Below are 22,129 nucleotides of genomic sequence, written 5' to 3'. Positions count from 1 at the left end.
TTGACTGCAGGATGTTTGCTCCCTACCCCTTCTTTACAGGTCTAGAGCCTCATGACTCCCTCTGCCAGCTGGCTTTGAGCCCAAGTAAAAGCACATTTGCCAGCCTGTGGGGCGAGTCTCTGCCCCTGCTTTTTGTCTGAGGCTGTGCCAGTGTCGGCCCAGCCCAGCTGGCTTCCCAGGATTTTGGGAGTTGGGCTCGGAGCAGAGGTGGGCCCAGGGGAGCTGAGCCAGGGCACACCTGAGGGGTAGGATTGCATGTGGCCCCTGTTTCTTTGTGACTCAAGGGGAATGGTGTTCTGGGTGAAGAATGCGTGTCTCCACTTCGGAGAAACTTAACGGTTTCTGTGTCTGTTTAGTATTTCCAAGGCCTAGGTATAGGGCAAAGGAGTGAGTGTGGACACAGGTCCTGTCACAGCTGTGCCATGTGTCACTTGCATGACCTGGTTAAGTCTCTCTCCCTTCTAGGCCTCAGTGTTCCCTCTTGTAAATGGTAGAGGAATAAACCCTGCCATTGTCTTATGGGGAGTGAATGAGGTAGCCTAGGTGAAATGCCAGGGGAGGCCGGGATGAGGGTGATGCCACTCAAAGGTCTTAGAGGAAGAGAGTCATGTAATCCTCAGGGCTCCTGTCCTGGGAGAAGCTGAGGCATGTTGCCGAAGTTGGGTAGGGCCCACTCGGCACAGAGCTCTATGGCTTTAGGGCCTGATTATCCATTGGGCGCCATCATTCCCATCTCTGTATTTGTTGAATGAATGATTGATGCTATTTCCCAGGTTTGTATAGGTTCCTTAGTCACTGGTGCATCACTTATTCATTCTTTGTTCATTCATTCATTCATTCATTCAACAAATACCCCTGTTGTGCCAAACCCTGTTCTCACACAGGGGACTCCTGAACCAGGGACAAGTTACAAGGGCAGCACCCCTCTGCCCTTGTGGAGCTTATGTACTCTAATGGTAAGAGATAAACTTATAAATCATAATGAATGACAAAGGGTAGTCAAATAATGAGACGTGCTATGAAGAAACCGAAGAGCTCCTTGTGATGGAGACAGGGGAGGTGTGGGGAGATGGTACTTGTAGATCCAGAGCACTCCTTTTCTTTCCTCCTGCCAGGGTGACCCCTTTCCCCACCTGTGCCATGCTCTGAATGCCTTGGTACACCCTGCACTGGTACTCACATGCCACAAAAGTCTTCCCTTAGCCTTACGCTGGGTGCCATGTTTACACACAGCTGAGACCCTCGGCCCTCTCTGATGGGAACCCCCAAAGTTGTAAATGGATAGAAGAGATCTGATTGTAGGTTCTTGAGGCTGACCCCTGATCCTCCTTGTCTCTTGGAACCTGAATTCTAATCTCCAAAACCACTCTAGTCCTCCAAGCTATTTTAATGACAGTGACTCAGAGTGGTGGGAATGCCCAGCCCTGCTCCACAGGCAGACAGACAGACAGATGTTCTTTATGTTTGAGAGTAAACCTGGGCCGAGGAGACTAGAGCCACCACCTCCCCAGGGCCCGAAAGCCAACCTTGGCAAACATGTTGTTAACAGGCTAGGGCAAGGGTCTGGCTGTGTGCACTGTGTGCACAGGACAGGGGGCTTTTCTTTCTTCCCTCTGGCTATGTGATTGATGAGAATGAGCCCTGTGTGAGGAAGAGCGCTGTCTTGGCCACTCCTGGAATAATTCCCGGCTAATTAGGCTCAGCTTCAGCTGTCTGCAGGGCTCCCCACCGGTTCCCTGACTCCACCATGATGCCACTAATTGGCAGCCTGGTCCCCGCCATGCAGGTGGGAAACTGAGGCTCACAGAAGTTAGGGTAGAACCCAGGTGTTGGAGTCCAGCCCAGACTCTCACTGTTGCTCACATCATTACTTTAGAGTGGTGAGTGCCTCACAGAGTTGTTTTGAGTCAGCTGCCATTGTCGTGCCCATTCCTATACCAGCTTGGTCATCCAGGAAAACTGCACTTTTCCTGATATGCTTGAGGGGCCTGAGAAGACCCCTCAGCTCCTAACTGCTGCCCTCATCCCCTCCTTTGGTCTGTTCGTCTCTCCAGCAGCAGCTGACAAACGGGAAATGCTGAATGTTGGTCAGTAAGCAAAGCTCTAAAAATAACCTCCCGCTTTGAGTTCATTGTTTGGAGTCCTGTATTTTACAGGTATATAAAAGCCACTTCTGAAGGTCTTGGGTACTGGGTAATTAGAGATAATGCTGCAGCCTGTGAGGTGGACTTGGGCAGGGCAGGCCTCAGGCTGGGAAGTCAGCAAGACCCTCTCTCCCAGAGGTGGTGGAACAGTCAGCCATCCAAAGGTCTGTGGGTTGCAGAGGCCAGGAGGCGTGGGGATGGAGACCAGGGCCAGAGGTAGGGGATACGGGCCCACTCCCTGCAAATGGACATAGTTTTTTACTTCCCCCCACCCCCGCCTCCCGCCATTTTCTCTTGGCTTACCCAGTTCAAACCTCAGGCTCCTGAAATTGGCCCTGCTTGAGCCTCAGCTTGTTGAGGAGAAGGGGTGCCAGGCCCCCTGGGGGCAGCCTACTGACCTCCCTTCCTGCCTCCCAGAGGAAAGCAAGACCCCCAGAGGAGGGACTCCCCTCTTGTTGTATCCACACCCACCAGGTTAACCTTAGCCCATGCCCAGCGCCCTTTCCTTCTCCCATGGCCTCCTCTTCTCCTGTCACCATTCAGAAGTGCCCAGGTCTCTTCCAGCTTTAAAACCACAAGCCTGGAAAACCCAGCTCTCTTCAGCTACCACTCCATCTCCACTTTCTTCACAGCCACAGTCCTCTAAATTTATCTTCAGCCCCCATGCTTCTGTCCCAGCTCCCTCTCTTTCTCCACGTAGCTCAGCTTCTGTCCCAGCTCCTAGCCAACAGCTTTTGACTATGTCCCTGTTCTTAGCTTCCTCAACTTCTTGATAATGTCTGGCCTCCCCATACTGGCTTCCAGGACCTTAAGGACTCCTGTCCTTCTTCCTGCTCCTCCCATAGCTGTCTTGCTGTTTAGGCATGCTGCTGTCCCTCAGATTGGTCCTCTTCTCTGTCCTGCTGGCACCGCCTAGCTTAGGGCCCATTGTTCTCCCAGAGTCACTGCCATGGCTCCTTCCATCCTTCTCTTGCTAATGTCTTGCACTCTGCAGTTGCCTTTCTAGAATCCTACTTCTGTCCTGTCCCACCCCAGTTACACCTTGGACCCTTCCTCAACCTCGCCCTGATCATAGGGTCAAATGCAAACTCCTTTACGAGACTTAACAAGGTCCTAAAAATTCTGGTCTTACCTTCCTCCCATACATATTCCTGCCACACAACTTTTCTATCTCTGTACACACCATAGACTCCCATCTCTGTCTGCTCAGCCTTCACAAAGGGCATGTCCTCAGCTGGAAGCACCCCTTACCTGCCACTTGGCTACTTCTCCTTGGGTCCTGGCTGATTGCATGTGCCTTCCAGGAAACCCTCCTGTCTCTGGTGCTGGATCTCTGCTCACCATCCTATGGGACCTGATGCTTCCTCCATTACTGTTCCTAACACAAGCCATCATCATTATTTAACTGCATTCCCCAGTATCCCCATGAGGGTGGAGTCATGTCTGTGTGTTCATGGCCATGTCTCCAGTGCATGCCTGACACAAATCTGTCACGTAGTGGCATTCAGTAAATGTTCACAGAATGAAGAGACTGCCTGGGGAAGAGTGGAGTTGCAGTGAGGATCCTGGGAGAGTGCAAATCTTCCAGGGGATGGCTTGTTTTGTGTCTACATTATGGTCCCAGTGCAATCTGGCTGCCCCTGCCCATGGTTTGATGAAGAAGACTTTTTTAGGTACAGATAAATATCTCTAGAGAGATTAAAACCAGTGAGGTTTTTAAATCACCTTTCTTGTTTTAGAAAACAAAACTCTGTAGTAAGTTTTCTTGTTAGCTATATTTTAAGCCTAAATAAGGAAGCTGGTTTAGGCCAACCCACTCAGGCATTGGCCTGGGTACCAAGTTGTCCTATAGGGGCCCAGGAAGAGGCTGAGCTCTCTGGACACTTAGACAAGGCACTGGCTTGGCCTAGTGCTTACTCACCCTCATGATAGCCTTGTGAGCCAGGTGAATTGAGGACTATTTCTCTGGTGGGAAACTGAGGTCTAACCCCATGGGGGAACTCATACAAGACAAACAGCGAGTGGCAGAGCTATGGCTGGCAGGTCTGTGCTCTTTGCACTAGTGAAGCAGGCTGGGCCAGGCCTCAGGCTTCTCATGGGGCAGGCAGGTATCCACTACCAGGCAGGGAGCCGGCTGGGGGCCCAGAGAACTGTAGGTGACTGCCAGTCCACTCAACAATAGATGCCACATGGGAATGCATTCTCTTCTGATTTTTGTTTTCTAAGAAAAGCCAGAAATCTGGATTTTGAGTAAACATTCCTGGTACCTAGTTCTAATTTAAGAAAGAAAAAGAAAACAAGGCTACCACTTCTCTGTAGACCAAGCAGTGCCACGCGGCCTAGACCCAGGCCCTCAGCCATGGGTGTAGGGCAGTGGAAGGTGAGAGGCTGGCAGAGAGAACTTAGGCAGTTCTTTCCTCCTCATGGGGCCTCATTTCCTCATTTGTCTGATGGAGGGAGGGGCTTGACAATTACGGGATTCCAGACAGGCCACATGTCACAATCGCTGGGGCTCTTTCAAAATACCATTCATGGATCTCAGCCACTGACTGGCCCTTTGAAGTCTCCCCAGGGAAGTCTAGGAATCAGCTGGTATGGGCGCCATGAGTATAGGCCCTCTGAGGCCTTCTGGTTCTGAGAGTTATCTCTGTTGTTACCACTAGTTCCTGGCCAGAGGGGTCTTTGTACCTTTCAAGCCCTAGAGTTGGGGACGGGGGTAGCAAAGCTTCCAGCTTTCCTTTTAAAAACCTGTTTCTAGATAATTCCAAGTCATGTTTGTGTGCATTTTCTGCATTCAAATGTTAACTTTGAGTATTTTGTATGTCTGTGGTTCCCTATCCTGCCATCCCCAACCAGAATCTGAAATGTCACTTGATGGCCTGGCTGTGACCTACATAAGTGGATTGTTTAAAAAAAAAAAAAGCTTCCCTGGCTTCATAGGATTAGTTCTATGTGTGTTTACTTTCTGTGTGCCAGATGCTATTCTGGAGCCCCAGCTCTCATGGGACAAATATCCTAGTGGAGAAACCACACAGTCACATTCCCACATATAGTGGTATGGCGGTGGCATAACGCTATAGAGAGAAATGGAGCAGGGAAAGATAAAGGAGGGCTGGTGGATGGGGGTTTGGTTTTAGTTCAAGAAAAGGCTCACTGAAACTCACATGACCTTTGAGCAGAGAGCTGAAGATGAGGGAATGAGCCAGGTGGATGTCTGGGAGAAGAGACACCCGGCAAGAGAAACAGCATATACAAAGGTCCAGAGGTAGGAGTATGTCAGGAGTGTAGAGAGGAGGAATGACTAGGAGGTCATGGGGCTGGGGTGTGATGAGGTAGAGAAGATACCTGGTCAGAGCTGTATTTTAATCAAGATCCCAGCTGTCCTGAGAGAGGCCAGAAGAGCCCACTGGAGAGGCTTTGGCTTTAATGCAGGGGAATGGTTAAGGCGAGGCAGACCAGGCTGGTGGGAGGGGGTGGGGACAGGCCAAGTGGTCAGATACTGGCTCTATTTTAAAAGTGGAACAGTCTGATTTGCTAATAGATGGGAACTGGGTGTGAGAAAAAGAGAATTGCCAAGAGTGACTCTCAGATTATTGGCCTGAGCAGCTGGAAGGCTCAAGTTGCCAGAGATGGGATAGGCTGGTAGAATTGCTGGCCTAGGGAGTGCAAGAGCTCATTTTTGAGCCTTCATTAGAGATATCTACTAGTCATCAAAAGGGAAGTGCTTGGGCAATTGGATTTTGGGTTTATTTGATTCCTTTGTGATTACTGTATATCCTCATTAAAGCAAATTTGGAAACTGGGTAAAGCAGAAACCCTCCTGACTCCCCTTGACCTCTGCCAGGCCCTATATGGGTGCTTTCTAGATTGTCCAGAAAGCTCATTATCTCCCTCATTTTGGATACTGTACTCCAGGTCATCCAGCCAAAAGTCACATTGGATGTTTAGATGGATGTCACATTGAGCCTGTGCCTCACATATATTCAAGCCCTATATCTTTTCAGTTCCTGTGAAGGCTGCAGCCTTCCCTGCCCTTCTGGTCTAGGCCTTAACAGTGTCTGGAGTCTCTGAGTGCAGGGCTCAACATCTGTGCCCATGCATGTGCTGCCCCTCTGTCCACCCTCCCTGAACTTTTACTGTGCCCTGCAGGCTGGCCTGTGCCCCTTCCTGCTCACTACTTTTCCTGAGGATCTTCTAGGTCATGTTCATCCTGACTTTGCCCACCAGGGGAAATGCCCAGCATTACCGGGCTTTGGTCTAGGAGGTCCCTAGCTCCTCCTTCCTAACAGTCACTGAGCTTGAGGTGTTCCTGAGGCTCCATAAGTCCCTTCGGTTGCAAGCTGGGCACGTGTCCTCTTCAAGAACCACTTATCAGCTATGGGCCAGGCTACAAGGCTTGAGACATCCTTGGAAACACTTCCTCCCTCAGACAAGGGAGGAAGATGTGAATGACCTGTATAGGAGCAGCCTCCCTGAGTCCCTTGGGGAAGCCATGTCTGTCCCCTTCTTGCTGGGTACACTAACTCTGTGTTCCTTTACACATTCCCCCTTCCTCTGAAGTCCACTCCTCTGTGTTCTTATACTCTGTGCCTTGGGGCCAGGCCAGCCCTTGCTGGCTGCCTTCAAGCTCGGGAACTTTTCACAGTGGAAAGCACTGGCAGAATGACATGCACTTGAATGCTGGCTCTGCTCTGAGCCCTGCAATCTTAGGAAAGCCACAAATTCTTTGAGTCTTCGTTTCTCATCTGCAAAATGGGGAGAGCAATGCCTTCTCGATGGGGTCATTGCAGGGATTAAATACATGGACTTAGCTTGTGCCAGGACTCCCACATGGCACAGTGTGTGACTGTGTGGTGAGCCACACCAGTCCTTTAAAGGCTGGTTTTCCAGATGCTACTGGAGTTCTACACTACCCCAAGGCAGCCCCTTCTCCAGTAAGTGAACTGCTAAAAACATCCCTGAATCTCCCAGGTTGCCTGCATCTTGCTTCCGGACCTGTGGCCCTGCCTGATCCCTTTGCCCCAGGACAGCCTCTCAGAGACCTGGGGTGGTAGCTGGTCCTGAGGCTGCTCTTTTCCAGCTGATCCATACTTGCTCTTGCTCAAAGGACATGACCTCCAGTTCCTTCCCTCCTTCACCGCCTTCCCAAACCCTGCCCTGTCTATGTCCCTCCCCTAGGACCTGGAGCAGAGCAAGACCATCCCCTTCCTGTCCTGCTTGATAAACCTGGGTTAATGTGACCTAGGCAGCGGAGAATTGCAGAAAACCCCATGGAGGAGCTTACGAAGGCTGAGATTTAGCTGGCGCTACCCCACCCTGGACTCCCTTTCTAGAAATCAGAAACCCTGAAAGTAGAGCATGGGGAAGGCACAAGGCCTGGAGGCCTGGGGGTCATATGTATTTTGGGAAGCTGTTTTGCTCTAGCCTGTGAAGACTGCCAGTAGTCTGGAATGAGGCTCCTAGCATTTAACCACAGGAAGGCTTTCAGATCACTACTTCCTCCAGCATGGGGCCCAGCCCACTCGGACTTTACCATGTGATATAACCACGGCTGGCCACATGCAACTCAGGTTTATTTATCTCATGACCACTCACTAGCCCAAGACTCCCAGGCTCTAGACCCCAGCCCTGCCTCAGCATGTCAACTGCATGTTCTTCCTCTGGGTAGCTAGGTGTCAGGTACACATGCTTGGGGTCAAGTCCCAGGCCCACTCCTTCCTGCATAGGTGACCTCAGCCCAGTGGCTCAGCTCCACCAAGCCCCAGGTTCATCTGCAGAAGGGACAGTAACCTGGCTTCCTCCTAGCTCCCAGATATTCTGCTGATCTTACAAGCCATGTAATTTAAACACCCAACACAATACCTGTACCTGGCAGGTTTATGGGCGAAAGTTGCTGTGGCATAATCCCAATCCAAGTGTATGTGACTAAGAAGTCATGTAAGCCCAAGTGGGTAAGTGTGTAGACTCTGTAGCCAGACTGCCTGGGTTCGCATTTCACTCCCTAGTTGTATGACCTTGAGAATGTGCTTAACCCCTTCTTCTGGGTGGTTTAGAGGACTAAATGAGTTACATGTAAGGCTTAGAGCACTGCTAACTATATAGACATTAGCTGTTATTATTACCATCATCATCATTATTGATGTTGGAGGTGAATAGCTGGCCACCTAACAGTGGGTCTCTCTTTCTGCTGTGCCTGTTTGCCTGTGCTCAGAGCCTCCTCTGACTAACATTTTTCTTGAGAAATGTCATTTATGACTTCATAGGTCATAATTAGAGACATCCATGGCTGAGAGGCCGAGGGCCCCCCACTCTGACTCACTCCTCAGCTAGAGTCAGGACGTGGTATCTGGGCTGTGGGGCCGGAATCCCTTTCTAGGACTTTCCCACTCTCCTTAGGGACTCATCACCAGCATTTACAGCCCATGGCTGGAGGTGGGTATCCTCAGAGAGAGAGAGGCTCTGCAGCAGGCAGGGGCAGGTGACTCTGGCTCCCACACTGGGCCTCAGCCCCTCCCTCTAATTGCTGGAATGTGTGAGTTGGGGCCTCAGTCAAAGAATAATCAGAGACAGCAATTAGAAAGCGCTTTTTATCAGCCAAGCAGTCTTTTAAGGACTTTACCTGTATTGACTCTGGTAAGCCTCTCAACAGTTGTGTGAAGTCTAATGGCCCCCATTTTACAGGAAAGGAAACTGAGGCACAGAAGTGTTCCTGCTTGTGGTCACACAGTTGATAAGCAGTGGAATCAAAATTTCAGCCCAGACATCTGGCTTGGAGTCTGTAGCAAAGAGCCCATAGAGCTCCCTCACTTGGCAGAAAGGAGGCAGGGCATGGTGGCAGTGGGGAGAACATTTCAAAACGTGTTCTGTTCTTATGTGTCTTCCATCGTCCTAGGGAAGTTGAAAACTCTGGATGCTGTTCTATAATGATCCAGCCATTTCCCTACATAAAGATAATACAGACTGGCCTCCAGTGGAGGAAGGCGTGTTTAGAAAACTGGAGAGGAGAGGAGCAGCTTGGGGTAGCTGTCCAGTGACTCAGAGCTTAGAGTCCCTGGGCTGGCCGGGGAGAGGGGCTACTGGGGCCTAATGTGGACATATCCATGTGCAGCTCCAGTCCTGTCTCAGCTGGTTCCACCTCCGGGCCCTGCTGTGCACATGTGGATCTTATATAAGCCCGTTTCCAGTTTCTGTCTTTGCTGGAGGCCAGGGCTTTGAGGGACCCAGCCCTCACAGAACAGGACTCTTGGAGGACTCTCTTTCTCCCTGCACCCCCTCCAAGTAATCCACATGGTGACGAAGAGTGTGGGAGTGGGGGCTGCAATAGACAGGTGGCTTGGTGGAGGAAGTAGGATTTGAGCTGAGTCCTGGGTGTGACCCCGCAGAGGCCAGGAAATACAAGTAAAGGATAGTTAGGAGACATGGGGTGGGGTACAGATTCAGACAGTCCATTGCAGCTTCTAATCAGTATAGGAGTCCTTTCGCCACACCTCTGACTGGTGTCGGACCTACTGTATACCTCCAGTGACAGAGAGCTCACCACCTACTAAACCCTAACCACGTGAGAGCATTCTTTCTCATTTGGGGCAACATTCGTCATAATTCTGTCTGCAGGAGAAATCTGCTCCATCCTCTCCTTGTCAACCCATCAGAGGCTCGATGACAGGTATCATATCTTCCCTCTGCTGCTTTTTTCCTGGCCAAGTAATTGCTGGTCTTAGTGGGAGGTGGTTTCCAGACCTCGAGTCTTTTTCTTGGTAAACTGTGATTTTGGGCTTGGCAATTAGAGTTCATCTCACATGCCTGCTAGGGTCAATTTTGTGGAGTGCTGTGTTGGAAGATGTGCGGAAGGAGCCTGTGATCAATTAGCAATGTCTGCCATAAGCCAGTAGAAGGTAGGGAAGCACGTGCCTTGGGTTTGCGATCCCCACTCTGGGGCTCTGGATGGTTGATCAGGTGCCACACCAATACATGGTCTTGTGCTGTGATCTTACACAGGGCTGTTTTCACTTCTTCTTATTAATTCATGTTAGTGAATGGCTTTTCAGCTGTATCAGTTCATATTAAATTTATGGCAGCCAAAAAAGAAATCCCCCAGTCTTTTTCATAAGAACAGCCATCAAAGCAGATCTTCCACTATCTTGACATTGATACTATATGGATATATATTTAACTGAGTCCCTTGTTGACAGGCACTTAAATTATTTCCAAATATTCATAGTTAGAAACAATACAGCAGAGAAATTCATTGTATTTACCTCTTTTCTTAATGTGAATCTCTAGAAGAGAGATTGCTGGACCAAGAGCATCTTCTCAGTGTGCAGGTAGAAGCCACCTAATCATCATAAAATGTTCCAGAAACTCTAAACTGTCAGGGACTTGGAACAGGTGCCCACCCTGTTCCTTGATTTGCATGTGGCCCAGCAGTCTGTGAGAGATCACAAGTCTAATTGTGGAAATGAGGACTGATTTCAGAATATTCAGTCCTGGCTGATGGACTCAGGTTGTGGGAGAAGCTTCCCCAAGGGAGCTGACCTAGGTAGCAAGATATTGAACTTCACATGGGAAATAACTGTGGCATAGAGGTGGTATGCAAGTGTGGTGTGGGGGTTGGGGTGGGGTGGCTGGTGGCTCAGGAAGGCAAAGGCAGGAGGGGACAGCCGGGCTGGGTGGCGGTAGCAGAGAGGTGCAGGAAGTGGTAGGGCTGGGCTTGGGCTTGGCAGTTAGTTCTCTGACCCAAAAGTCCTACCTATGTACTCAGATCAAAAGCAAAAATCTTTGTCCCTAGTGCAATTCGCTTGAGGATCTTGCTGCGGGGAGGGAGATGACTGTTCTGCTCACATTTGATACTTTTTCCTTCCCAAAGAAGGAACTGGGGTTAGAGCTGAGTACTAGTCAGGACAGAGGCTTAGATCCTTAAGTTTCAGGGTGTTGCTGTAAATAAAACATCTTTATGGGTTTAGTCAGTCAAGCATCCTCATTATTTAATTTGATAATTATTTCTAGCTACTACTCTGAAAAAGTTCTACCTAATTCTGAGAGTGCTCGTTGCTGAGCATACTTGTCAACACTTGGGCATTTTCACTTAAAATAATTATCTTCCTGTTAGCCAGATTAAGAAAAAAATTCTTCTTCTAATGTCTAATAATGTGTAGCTAATGATTATGAACAATAAGAAGTGATGTTTCTTTGATTCAAGACCAGTTCTTAAGCTACATACCTACATTCATGCTGTGCTCACTTTTATACACTCTTTTATTGGAGGACAGTGTTGGTTGTGGCACCATGCTGGCTGCAGTTGTAGGGCCTGGTCATTTCTTTTCTTACTGGGGTAGTTAGAGGTTGGTTTTGATTTTTTTGGATGTGGAAGGGCTGCCCCATTGCATAACTCAAGGGGACACCGTTCATGTAGATTGACAGGACTTGGTGAGAGATTGAATAGTGCATGGATGGGGATTGTCTGTAGGGGAGGGACTAAAGTGATGATGTCCAGGACTCTGGCTTAGGTCATTGAGTCACTGTGTGGTGATGGGGGAAAGATCACAAGTTAGGTTTGAGGCACATAGGATGTCCAGTGGAGATGATGTAAGTTCCATTATCCAGCACACAATAGGCATGGGGAAATGCTTTCATTCATTCAGCAATGAGCACATGTGTTGGCACTTGGGGAACATCGATAAGCAAAACAGACAAATTACCCCTGCCCTCATAGAACTTATGTACTGATGTGAGAGTTCAGACAACAAACCAAAAAAATATGATACATTATACAGTGTGTTACAAGGTGATGATCTTCATGGTGGGGGGAGCAGAGTAGGGGATTAGGAATGCTGGGGAGAGGGAGGTGTGGTTTTAAATTGGGCAGAGATCAGGAAAGTGTTCCAGGCAAAGAGAATAGCCAATGCAAAGGCTCTGAGGTGAGAACATACCTGACTCGAGAAGAGGGGAAGCCAGTAAGGCTGGAACAGAATGAGCATGAGGAAGAGGAACCAAGATGAAGTCAGATCTTGAAAGACATTGCAAAGACAGTGTCTTCTAAGTGTGATTGGGAGCAGGGGAGGCACTTGATTTGGTTTCTGTTTTATCAGGATCACACTCTGACTGCTGTGGGGAGAAGAAAGACAGGGAGACCAGTGAGGAGGCTGTTGTGATAATCCAGGGAGCGGGTACTGGTAGCCTGGACCACCTACTGAGCCTGGGTGTGTTTGGAAGGTATGGCTAATAATAGAGAAGCTGGATTTTTCATCCTGGTGAAGGGAAGGGCTGTGGGTGATTGTCAGACCCCTTCCGTTGTCCTTGAGAGAAGCCCTCTCTCTCAAGCATGTTCTGGAACCTGCTGGCCCAAGGCATTTAGCAACCAGATAATTCAGAGAGCAGAAATCCTGGGCTGGCACGAACCCAGAAAGTCCTTCCTCTCCCCAACCATCTCTGTTCCTATAAGATCCAAAGAGTGCCCCTCCGACTGGGCCAAAGAAAGTCTTTTTCCAGGGTGGCCACTCATGCTGATGTACTGCCTGTGAGCCCAGGCAGCCAGGCCCTTCTCTACTACAGGGTAAGGTACAGCCCTTAGTTCAGTGACCCTCAATAGCTTCTCTTAACCTTAGTCCCCTCTGCCCCATCCCACAGCCAACTGAGAATGATGACAACTTCTCAAATTCACAGGCAGACCCAGGCCCATACTCCCCTCTCTGCTGTTAGGAAGAATGCCCTGTTTTGCCTGTTCACATTTGTTTTGAGGCCAGATAAGCAAAGGCTAGGGAAAGGGTTGAATCCATCGCTGACATGAGAGGTGGGTACTGCTTCTTTCTCCCAGAGTGTCAGGGCAAAGTGATGAGCGTCCACGCCCGCCACTCCTTGGCAGAACCGCCAGCAGCACAGAAGCACCCTTGAGGCATGAGGAGCTTCTGCCTCCAAAAACCTGCGCAAAAACTGCTGTTTCCATGTGTTTCTGCAAACTTAGGGTAGTCAGACTATTTTAAATCCATCTGAGCATATGGATTGCATCTTTTCAAGGACAAGATTTTGTTTCCTGTCACCTCTTGCTCAGAAACAGATTTGGCCCCTGACTGAAGCATTTCCAGCATGTGGATATGTGTGTGGAAAGGCTTTTTTTGTGAGGTGCTCACAGGCTGCACAGAGAAGGTTAGACAGTGGGAGGAGTGTGGGGCTTTGGACCACATGACTGAGATGGGCTTTTCTGCTATCTGCTCATCTGTAAGTTGGGCTTCAGTCAGTCACCTTGGGGCCTGATATGGGGATCCCTTCACTCTTCCACACACTATTTATTGTGAGGCACTGTTCAAAGCTTTATGAAACTGTCAATGTAAAAAATGTCCAAACCTGTAGAATGAATGTATTTAAGCCAAACTGATGACATCCCGGAAACCAAGATCTCAAAAGCTCCAGAGAATGACAGTTTTGCAGTTTCTTTAATACCTTTGGAATTGAGGGAACACAAAGATTATATGAAGGTGGGAGAAAGCAAGGTACAGGATTGTTAATAAGATTATATGCTCCCTTGAGTGTAGTTATTTCTTTGAGGAGTCTCAAAAAGAGAATTACTCTGGCATTTCAAAGGTGTGTTAACCTAAACGCATAGGAACAACCAGGCAGGGCTTGCTTACGGGAAAGAAAAACCTTTCGCTAAAAAAATTGTATATGCCTGGGGTATGACTACCCACCATGACCTGCCCAGTAGGAATTTATGATCAGATCACCCTGTGAGGTTACTTTCCATAATTTCCCCCTTTTGATCATAAATCAATCTGAAGATTGCATTGATGACCAACCTTTTGGTCAGATAGTGTGGTCACATAGTGCTAGGAAGGACTTCCTAGGAAGTCTCAGTATCGACGTCATCTTGTTGACCATTGGGGTTGAGACAATACCACAATAATGGGATGTGAGTTGAGTCCAAATTTTCCCAAAAGGGAAGAGCAGGTAAATGGGAAGCAGTCAGGCCTTCTGGGCCTTCATTACCCAAAACACTATGTAGTTTTAATTACAAATCCTGTGAAATACCATGATCCAAGTGTTGCCATGTGTCTTACTTTTCTTTATTTTGCTTCTAGTGTAATATTTACAAGAGTATTAATGGTTAACTTACACATCTTCAGTAATCATAAACAGTTGGGCTATATAGAAAAAAACAAAGAACAAGTGTAACTATTATTACGACTATATTATTGGCAGATGGGTAAAGATAATCAAACAAAATGGTTTCCGAGTTCACATCAATCCATAGATATACAGGCCTTGTCGATGTCTTCGGATAGTTTTCTACCTCTGATATCAGCTGCTTCTCATCCTAGAGGAGTCTTTGATGTCTGTTGTGGGCAGAAGCAAGTTTTAGGGAAAAGGGTGGATGTTTATTTGCTGTTAGGCGCTTCATAAGTTCCCTTCCAATGAGGTTGGACAGTGTTTTTTTATTTGATGTCCTTTCCATTAAACATAATCTTCAGGTTGCAGTCAATGATTTTAAAGTCTTTGTCTCTTTTCAGTAATGTTAACTCATAAGTTCCTTCATCTAATTTAAGTCTAGCCTAAATGCACTAAGATGCATGAAAGAATGCAAAAAACAAAAAATGGGGTTTACCATGGATCAAGGAAGAGCTAAGCAGCCATCCTGGGTTTCCCATAGCCCCGGCTATTTGTTTTTTCTATCATTTATTTTAGAAAGCTTTCCACACAATTTAACATAAATTCTTTTTAGGTATTCCTGGTGGACTTCTGAATACCACAGTTATTCCTAGTAGTTTTAGTTACATATATTGAGATTTTCACCCTTAAAACCTTAATTTCTAATGAAAACTAAGAAGTCAAATTTTTGAAGACATTTTATAACCTCTAGAAACATATTTCATAGGGTCAAAGTCAATTATTAACATGGACTTATTTTTGTAAAACTGGGTAAAATATAAATACTATGTTTAATATCAATAATTTGAAAGATATGTCTGTTCTACTTAAACCAACAAACTTAAACTAGCTTTTATTTACTAAGGATTAATCTTAGATCACCTAAACTCGAAAAGCATTTGGGTTAGTTTCTATATTTCTGAGAATTTTAGAATACCCAGTCCTTACAAGTGGTTGCCTTCAAAATCAATTAATTATAATTTATTAAATTAATTTTAACAATACCATCTGGAAGTAGAAAGTTATCTCACATTTACAACATACATATATAGACACACATACAGACAGACAAGAGACCGTCTAGCCGTGAGAAAAACTCACTAGTTTATAAAAGGGCAGTTGGATCCAAATTTTGTTTTGGAAGTTGGGATAAAAAGACACTTCAAAGTTTTATCTGTCCTTGACAAGTCAAGTTTCAAATGACCTTCCCCCTTTTAAAATAAGGACAGCTTTTTTTTAAGACCTCAAAGAATTGGGTTGCCACTTAAACTATATCATAGGTTGATCCATTTATCTAAATCCTCTTCTTGAAACTTCAAGTGACCAATTAAATGTTTCATTCTGCATAATTTTATAGCTGGCTTTTTCTAATTGTGTGTGCAAACAATTAATTTACAAGTATAAAAGGATCCTTATCTCTGCCATCTTCCTTCTGGAGTGTTAATGGGGAGGCTGACTGTCATAGGGTTTTGTCAGCCTTGGAAGCACAATATCCATTGTTAATTTTAGTTTTCCTTTGAGATCTGTAGAGTCTGAACAGACTTCTAGAAAAACAGAAAACAAAAAAAACAGCCTTTACTCGCATATCTCCAGACTAGCCAAATGTGGTGAATATCCCTATAGGACTGTTTCACACCCTAGAGGAAATTTTTCCTCAGGCAACCCCAGAAAGATTCTTAGTCACTAAGAATACCTGTGATTCAGGTTGGGGAAGCAAGTGTCCTTTCTCTTTCAGAGTTGAAGAGAGTTTAGTCCTTCATTTAACCAGCAAAGGTTTTGTTCAGACTCTCAGTAAGCAATCCAATTAAAAAAAAAAAATTCTTTTTAAGTAGCAACCCATTTTTAACCTCCTTTCCCTGGGTTACCTCAACCCTTTACCTACCTTGAGGATTTTCCAAGAATAGTTCAGATAAAGTCAGGATCTGCTACCTAAAGCAGGGAGGTCCAGGATTCCAAGAGAAAACTCACTCAAGTTTTCCTAATGTGAAGTAGAGAGCCAGTGGAGCACAATGGGCTTGTGCTGGCACCTAGCACCAGATCCAGGACCACAGGATGGTCCTGGGTGGGTTTCTTCAGACTCCTGCGGACTGTGCCAAGTAAATGTCAACATAAGAAACATCCCAACCTGTAAGGAATTTTTGTACCTGATTATTTAAGCCAAACTGATGACATGCTGGGAAGCAGGTTCTCAAATGGTCTGAAGAATGATAGTTTTGTAGTTTATTTTATACATTGTAATTAAGGAGAGAATGTAAGGCAGATTACACGAAGGTGGGAGAAGCAAGGTACAGGATAGTTAACAAAATTATGTGCTCCCTTGAGGGTGATTATGCTTCTTAGGGGTCTGAAGAGCATTTCAAAGATGTGTTAACCTAGATGCACAAAAACAATGGAGAGGATTTGCTTCAGACAAAGTTGAACCTTTTATAGGCCTGGGGCATGACTACCCACTATGACCTGCCCAGTTAGGATTATGATCAGATCACCCTGTGAGGTTACTTTCTGCTTAGGTTTATTACAGAGCCTCTTTTTCGTCCATAAAACAATAGTAGAATTTTAAGTTCTACATGTTCCCATCCCTTTCCCTACCCAGCGCATCCACACTAGGCCCAAAGGAAGCTACAGTTGGGTGACTGATGTCAGGAGAGTCTTGAAGGGTGGTATTCTTCTGACCTTGAAGAAGGACATCTAGCCCCACCCACCCATATTACAGATAGGGAAGCAGACCTTGAAATAAGGTCCGACCCACCCTGCTTCACAGCCGTATCAAGGCAAAGCACCTGGTCTCTTAATTTCAAACCCAGGGCTCTTTATGAAGGAAAGACCTCTGTTACACTTTAGCTTCTGGGGAGCTGGATGGAATGTCCTTTTTCAAAGAGAACCACTGCATGTTCCTGGAGGCCAGAGCCAGTTGGTGGAAGGGAAGTCCTATTCTTAAACTACGAGTTGGATTTGTAGCCTACCCCCTGGCTTAGGGAAGAATTGGAATCAAAGGGCAGGCTGCTTCCTGTGGCCTGGGTCTGCTAGCCTTATCTTGGCCCTCTCTGCTCCAGGGTCTCCTTCCCCATGCCCCTACTTTGAGTCTGTCTCCCCTCAGAGTCAGTGAATAGTCTCACATTCTTGGCAATGAATCAGTCCCTGCCAGTCCTTGTAATAAGTGGAGGCAATGGAAGCAGAGCTGGGCAGGGGTAGATCAGTTGTCCCTTAGGCTCTTGAATGCAAGACATTCCCATTGGTCTGAAGATGGGACCGTTGAGGAAGGACTGCATCCTGTGTAGGGCCTGTGTTCCCTTCTGTCTGCTAGGCCACTTCCAGGGATTAGTTGGTTTTTAAAGGCTGAGTGCTATTCTACAGTGACAGGGAAATGGAAGGGTATGACTGGAGAAAATACAAAAAGCTGTATTAGACACGACATATAAATTTCTCCCTTCTCACCTTGTCCTATGCTGAAAAGCAATCTCCAGCAGCAACCAATGTCTATCATCTAAGTTCACGAGTTTGGGATCATTCCCTCTCTGTCCCCTCCACCTCATTTCCCAGTCGCCCCACACCTACTTGGTGCTTGGAACTGTGAGAAGGATATGTACTGGGGGTGAGGAGCAGTGTGATGGAGGGGAGCACCCTGTCTTGGGAGTCCCACTAACTTGGGCTTAAATCCCAACTTACCTACTCATTACCCATGTAACCTTGGGCAAGTCCCTGTACTGGAACAAGTACCACAGGCTGGGCAGCTTAAATAACAGACATTTATTCCTCACAATTCCAGAGGCTGGAAGTCTGAGGTCAAGGTGTCAGCAGGGCTGCTCACTTTGAGGCCTCTCTCCTTGGCATGTAGCTAGCCACTTTCTCACTATGTCCTCACAGGGTCATCTCTCTGTGTGTGTCTGTGTCCTGATCTTCTCAAGAATTTCAGTCATATTGGATTAGGGCACTAATGACCTTGTTTTAACTTAATTACCTCTTTTTAGACCCAATACTTCAGAATACATCTCCAAATACAGATGTATTCTGAAGTACTAGGGGTGAGGGCTGCAACATATGGATTTGGGGGAACACAGTTTAGTCCATAACAACACCAGTACAATGTGTGACCCCCGAGTAGTTATGCAGTAAAGTGTCACTTTTGTTAATTACTGTTTTTTAAAAAATTCAAAAATCAGTGGTTTACTTAATGCAATGGTAGGAGCGAGGGAGAGAAAGTGACAGGATCCATTCAGTCAGTGAGTAGGTACTGACCGAGCACCTGCTATGTGCAGGCCCTTCTGTTGGCACTAGGATTATCAGTGGTCCAATGGACTAAGCCTCTGTCTTCACAAACTGGCATTTTCGTATAGGAGATGGACAGTAAGCAAAATCAGTTGGTAAAGTATGTCAGATGTTGGAAGAGGTGAGTTTTTCAGATGTTGGAAGAGGTGAGTTTTACAGGGGTGAGTTTTACAGATGTTGGAGGAGGTGAGCCTAAGGAAAGATTGGAGCAGAGTGCCTTGGTAGAGTCCCTCTGGCTGCGTGGGAGGATCAACTATAGGAGGGTAAGGGAGAAGTAGGGAGATACGGTGTTGCGGACTCTCCCTGGAATATGATGGGCTGCCACTTGGCCATACCCCACTCCCATCTCCTGGTGTCCCTTCAAGCCTTAGTTCTGGTTTCTGGTTCACCGGAGGCGTCTCCTCTCTTTTCTGCAGTGTGGAGGGTGAGGCCCCCAGCAGCGAGACCTGCACTTCACTGGACAGCCCCTCAGCCTACCGCCAAGGATCCTTAGTGCCGAGCTCCTGCCTGAGCCCGGACCACTACGAGCACACATCAGGGGGTGCCTATGGGCTATACTCGGGGCCAGCGGGGCAGCAACAGCGTACACGGAGGCCCAAGCTGCAGCACTCGACCTCCATCTTGCGCAAGCAGGCCGAGGAGGAGGCCATCAAGCGCTCACGCTCCCTCTCTGAGAGCTATGAGCTCTCCTCTGACCTGCAGGACAAGCAGGTAGGTGGGGCTGGCCCTTTGGCTACTGAGGAATAGGCAGCAGGGCTGTTCTGCCTGCTGCGTGTCTTTCCAGGAATGATGTGACCCTTTACTAAGGCCGCCTGAGGTAGTAAGAGTTTCTCAGCTCTCAGATGCTGATGTCCTGCACTCCAACAGATAGAAATATGAGTTAGGCACATATTCCTCAAGAATGTGGTCTTTGCCTTAGACTGACCCCTCCATGATTTGCTCTTACCAATGTGTGGAGGGATTCAGAGTGGATGGACTGGACTATTAGACATTTCTTTAGTCAGGTTTTTGCCTCTGCACTGTTCATAGCCCTAATTGGCTGGGGTCTGGCGGGCTGTGCTAGGCATCCAGTTGTCAAGGCCTGACACCATAAGGACACAGATTGCGTGGCTGGGCACTCAAGTTCTTAGGTCCCAGGAGAGGCCTGATATCTTAGGAAGTCTGTGGAAGGAGCTCTGGGGAGAAGGAAGAGAGGTCAGTTTACAAAGGAAATAGCTCTTACTCTGAAAAGAACACCAAGCCCAACCACAGCCAGTGAGGAGATGTTGCTTATTATATACTCTCCAGTTTATATCTTAGCATTCTTGTGGAAAATCACCTCATTGAAGGCTGCACTTTCTCCCTCAGAGGTCTCAGCCCAGACCCACTGTGAGGCAGTACCTGTGTGCAAAGCCACGAGGATGTGCCCCACAGCCTGGCTCCAGGAAGATCTAGAGGCAGCTTCTCAGGGTTGAGGGAAGAAAGGAAAGGCTTGTTCCAGTTGGGTTTGGGGAGCAGAGGCAGTAGGAGGTCACTGTGGGGAAGAGTTCTCATTTTTAGCCTCCTTGGAATGCAGGCACATAGTAAGCACTTTAATAAGAATTCAGGTGTGAAACTGAAAGTTTCAGGCTTCAGAAGTCCCAGGCTGCCAGGAAGCAGTTGTGTAAACATGAAGGGCTGGTTATCTGCCCAACTTTCCCTAGCTCCTGGGCACTGAGTTTGGTCAATCTCCTGTAGGTCCCAGGCAGCCATCTCTACACTGGCCTATCAGCAGGATCCTTTCTAGCAGCCCCTCAGACACCAGGCTACAGAAGTCACCTTACCCTCTCTGCTGCTCACATCTATCCCATGGCCTGGCCACCCTCTGTCTGCTTTCAGTCTTCATTTTTGTCTTTTATGAAACAGAGGTCTGGGCTTTGTGTGCCTCTGACTTCTCAAGGGAGCAATGTGGGTACTGCAAGGTGGATCTTCCCCCACTAATACCGCCTACCAGCATTTCCTCTCCTGTTCTTGATATTGCCCACTGACTTTTCACAGCCCTGCCTACCTCAGTCCTGATCTCTCTTCATCCTTCTACTTGTGAGTTGAGATTGAGAGGGGAGCTGGCAGGTGGCCAGAGCTTAATAGCAAATGGCCCCTTGTCAGGCTGTAGGAGCAAATAGCCCCCTACCTCTGTGGTATTTGGCCCCATGGCCAGGCCCACTGCAGGAAGAACAGCCTCTTTTCTATTTATCAGTTATACGAAGGCAGCCAGGAAGCAATTGTGCAAACATGAAGGGCTGGTTATCTGCCCAGCTTTCCCTAGCTCCTGGGCACTGAGCTTGGGCAATCAGAAGTGGATCAGAAGCAGTTTGTAGTAGAGGACATCTGCAGTAGGACCATTAAAATAGAATTGAGAAAGGTTAAGATTTAATAGAAGCCTATGGAGATAATCAGGTGCTTCATACAGTCTTAATATGGTCACAGCTGCTCATTTTCACCCAATACATGAATGCCCACCATGTGCCAGACACAATGCTGGGTACTGGGGGAGTCAACGGTGGACAACGTTATGCTCCAGCTCTAAAGCTAATGCTGTGGTCCATAAGATAAAACATGGACAAGTTAGCATAAAGACATAGTTTAATTCCAAAAAGTGATACAAACTCTAGAGATTATGAAATAGTGGAAAGAAATTGACTGACCATGGGAGGTGACAGCATAGGATAAGGGTGGTGGAGAAGACCTCTCTAAGGTGGCATTGGAACTGGGTGTTTGAGAAAGGAGCTTTATAGGAAGAGGTGAGGGCAAAGTCCCTGAGCAGAACAAACTTAGGAGAAAGGATGGCAGGGAAGAGGTGGTAAGGAGGTGAGAGTGAGGAAATGATATTGAAGGCTGCTAAGCATTCAACTGGCAAAAGTGGGAACAGGACAGATTACATGAGAATTTTCATATGAATGTAGGGTGCCTGATTCCAAGAGGAGTTCAAGTCTGGGTAATACAGAGTCTTGTTTAAGTGAAAGGAGCCCAATGGGAAGTTATGGATTTTCCATCTGGCCCCTGAGTCTTTGCACCTTCCAGTGGTTTCCTGTCAGTGAGAGCAGGAGGCCTAAGTTGTTGAGAGAGGTAGCGTTTCTGTTTTGTGAAAGGGTGTTCCTCTCAGCTCTTCATCTCCACTGTTGAGAAGTGCCCCTCTAAGGGGAGAGTGAGGGCTTGGTGAGACAGCCTCAGTTAGGGGTTGGCTCCTCGTCAAACCATTTCTCTGAGCCTCTTCTGGCTAGCGTGGATTCTAGAGCCCCTCTGCATACTGGAGTATCAAGTGAGGATAATGCATATCAGATGGGCACATACTGATTGCATTCTCTCCCCTGTGCCCCAATAAACTTTCAGACCAGGCCTTGGCTGAGTTCTGACCTAAAGGGAAGAATGACTATGGTGAGTCCGGGAGATGAGTAAGAGCAGGCCTGGGTCAATGTGTGTCTTCTGGGGGAGGTAAGGTAGGAAGGACCGAGAGGGGCTTTGATGATGAAACACAGAGCCCATTTCTGCCTTCCCAAAGTGCCTTTTGGAACCAGTCTCAGGCAAACAGGATTGCTGCCTGGCTTGCGAGGTCCAAAATTAACAGG

At 47.4% G+C, this 22,129-nt stretch overlaps 1 protein-coding gene across 11 annotated transcripts in view; it reads left to right on the top strand.

Annotated features, from left to right (window-relative positions):
- Positions 1-22,129, top strand: part of IQSEC1 (IQ motif and Sec7 domain ArfGEF 1) — a 385,819-nt gene that overhangs the window by 323,446 nt on the left and 40,244 nt on the right. For 10 of the 11 annotated variants that reach the window (XM_039886571.1, XM_039886575.1, XM_039886580.1 and 7 more), the window contains one exon: positions 18,962-19,256. In XM_039886571.1, coding sequence (XP_039742505.1) covers positions 18,962-19,256 — 295 coding nt within the window. Of the gene's footprint in view, positions 1-12,229; positions 12,354-18,961; positions 19,257-22,129 lie in introns of all 11 variants that reach the window. The other variant, XM_039886578.1, reaches the window with a different exon arrangement.

The sequence above is a fragment of the Pteropus medius genome, unplaced genomic scaffold (genome assembly GCF_902729225.1).
Source record: "Pteropus medius unplaced genomic scaffold, Ma_sr-lr_union100, whole genome shotgun sequence".
NCBI lineage: Eukaryota > Metazoa > Chordata > Mammalia > Chiroptera > Pteropodidae > Pteropus > Pteropus medius.
The sequence above is the reverse complement of the archived record's forward strand: the minus strand, read 5'-3'. Positions and strand labels throughout refer to the sequence as shown.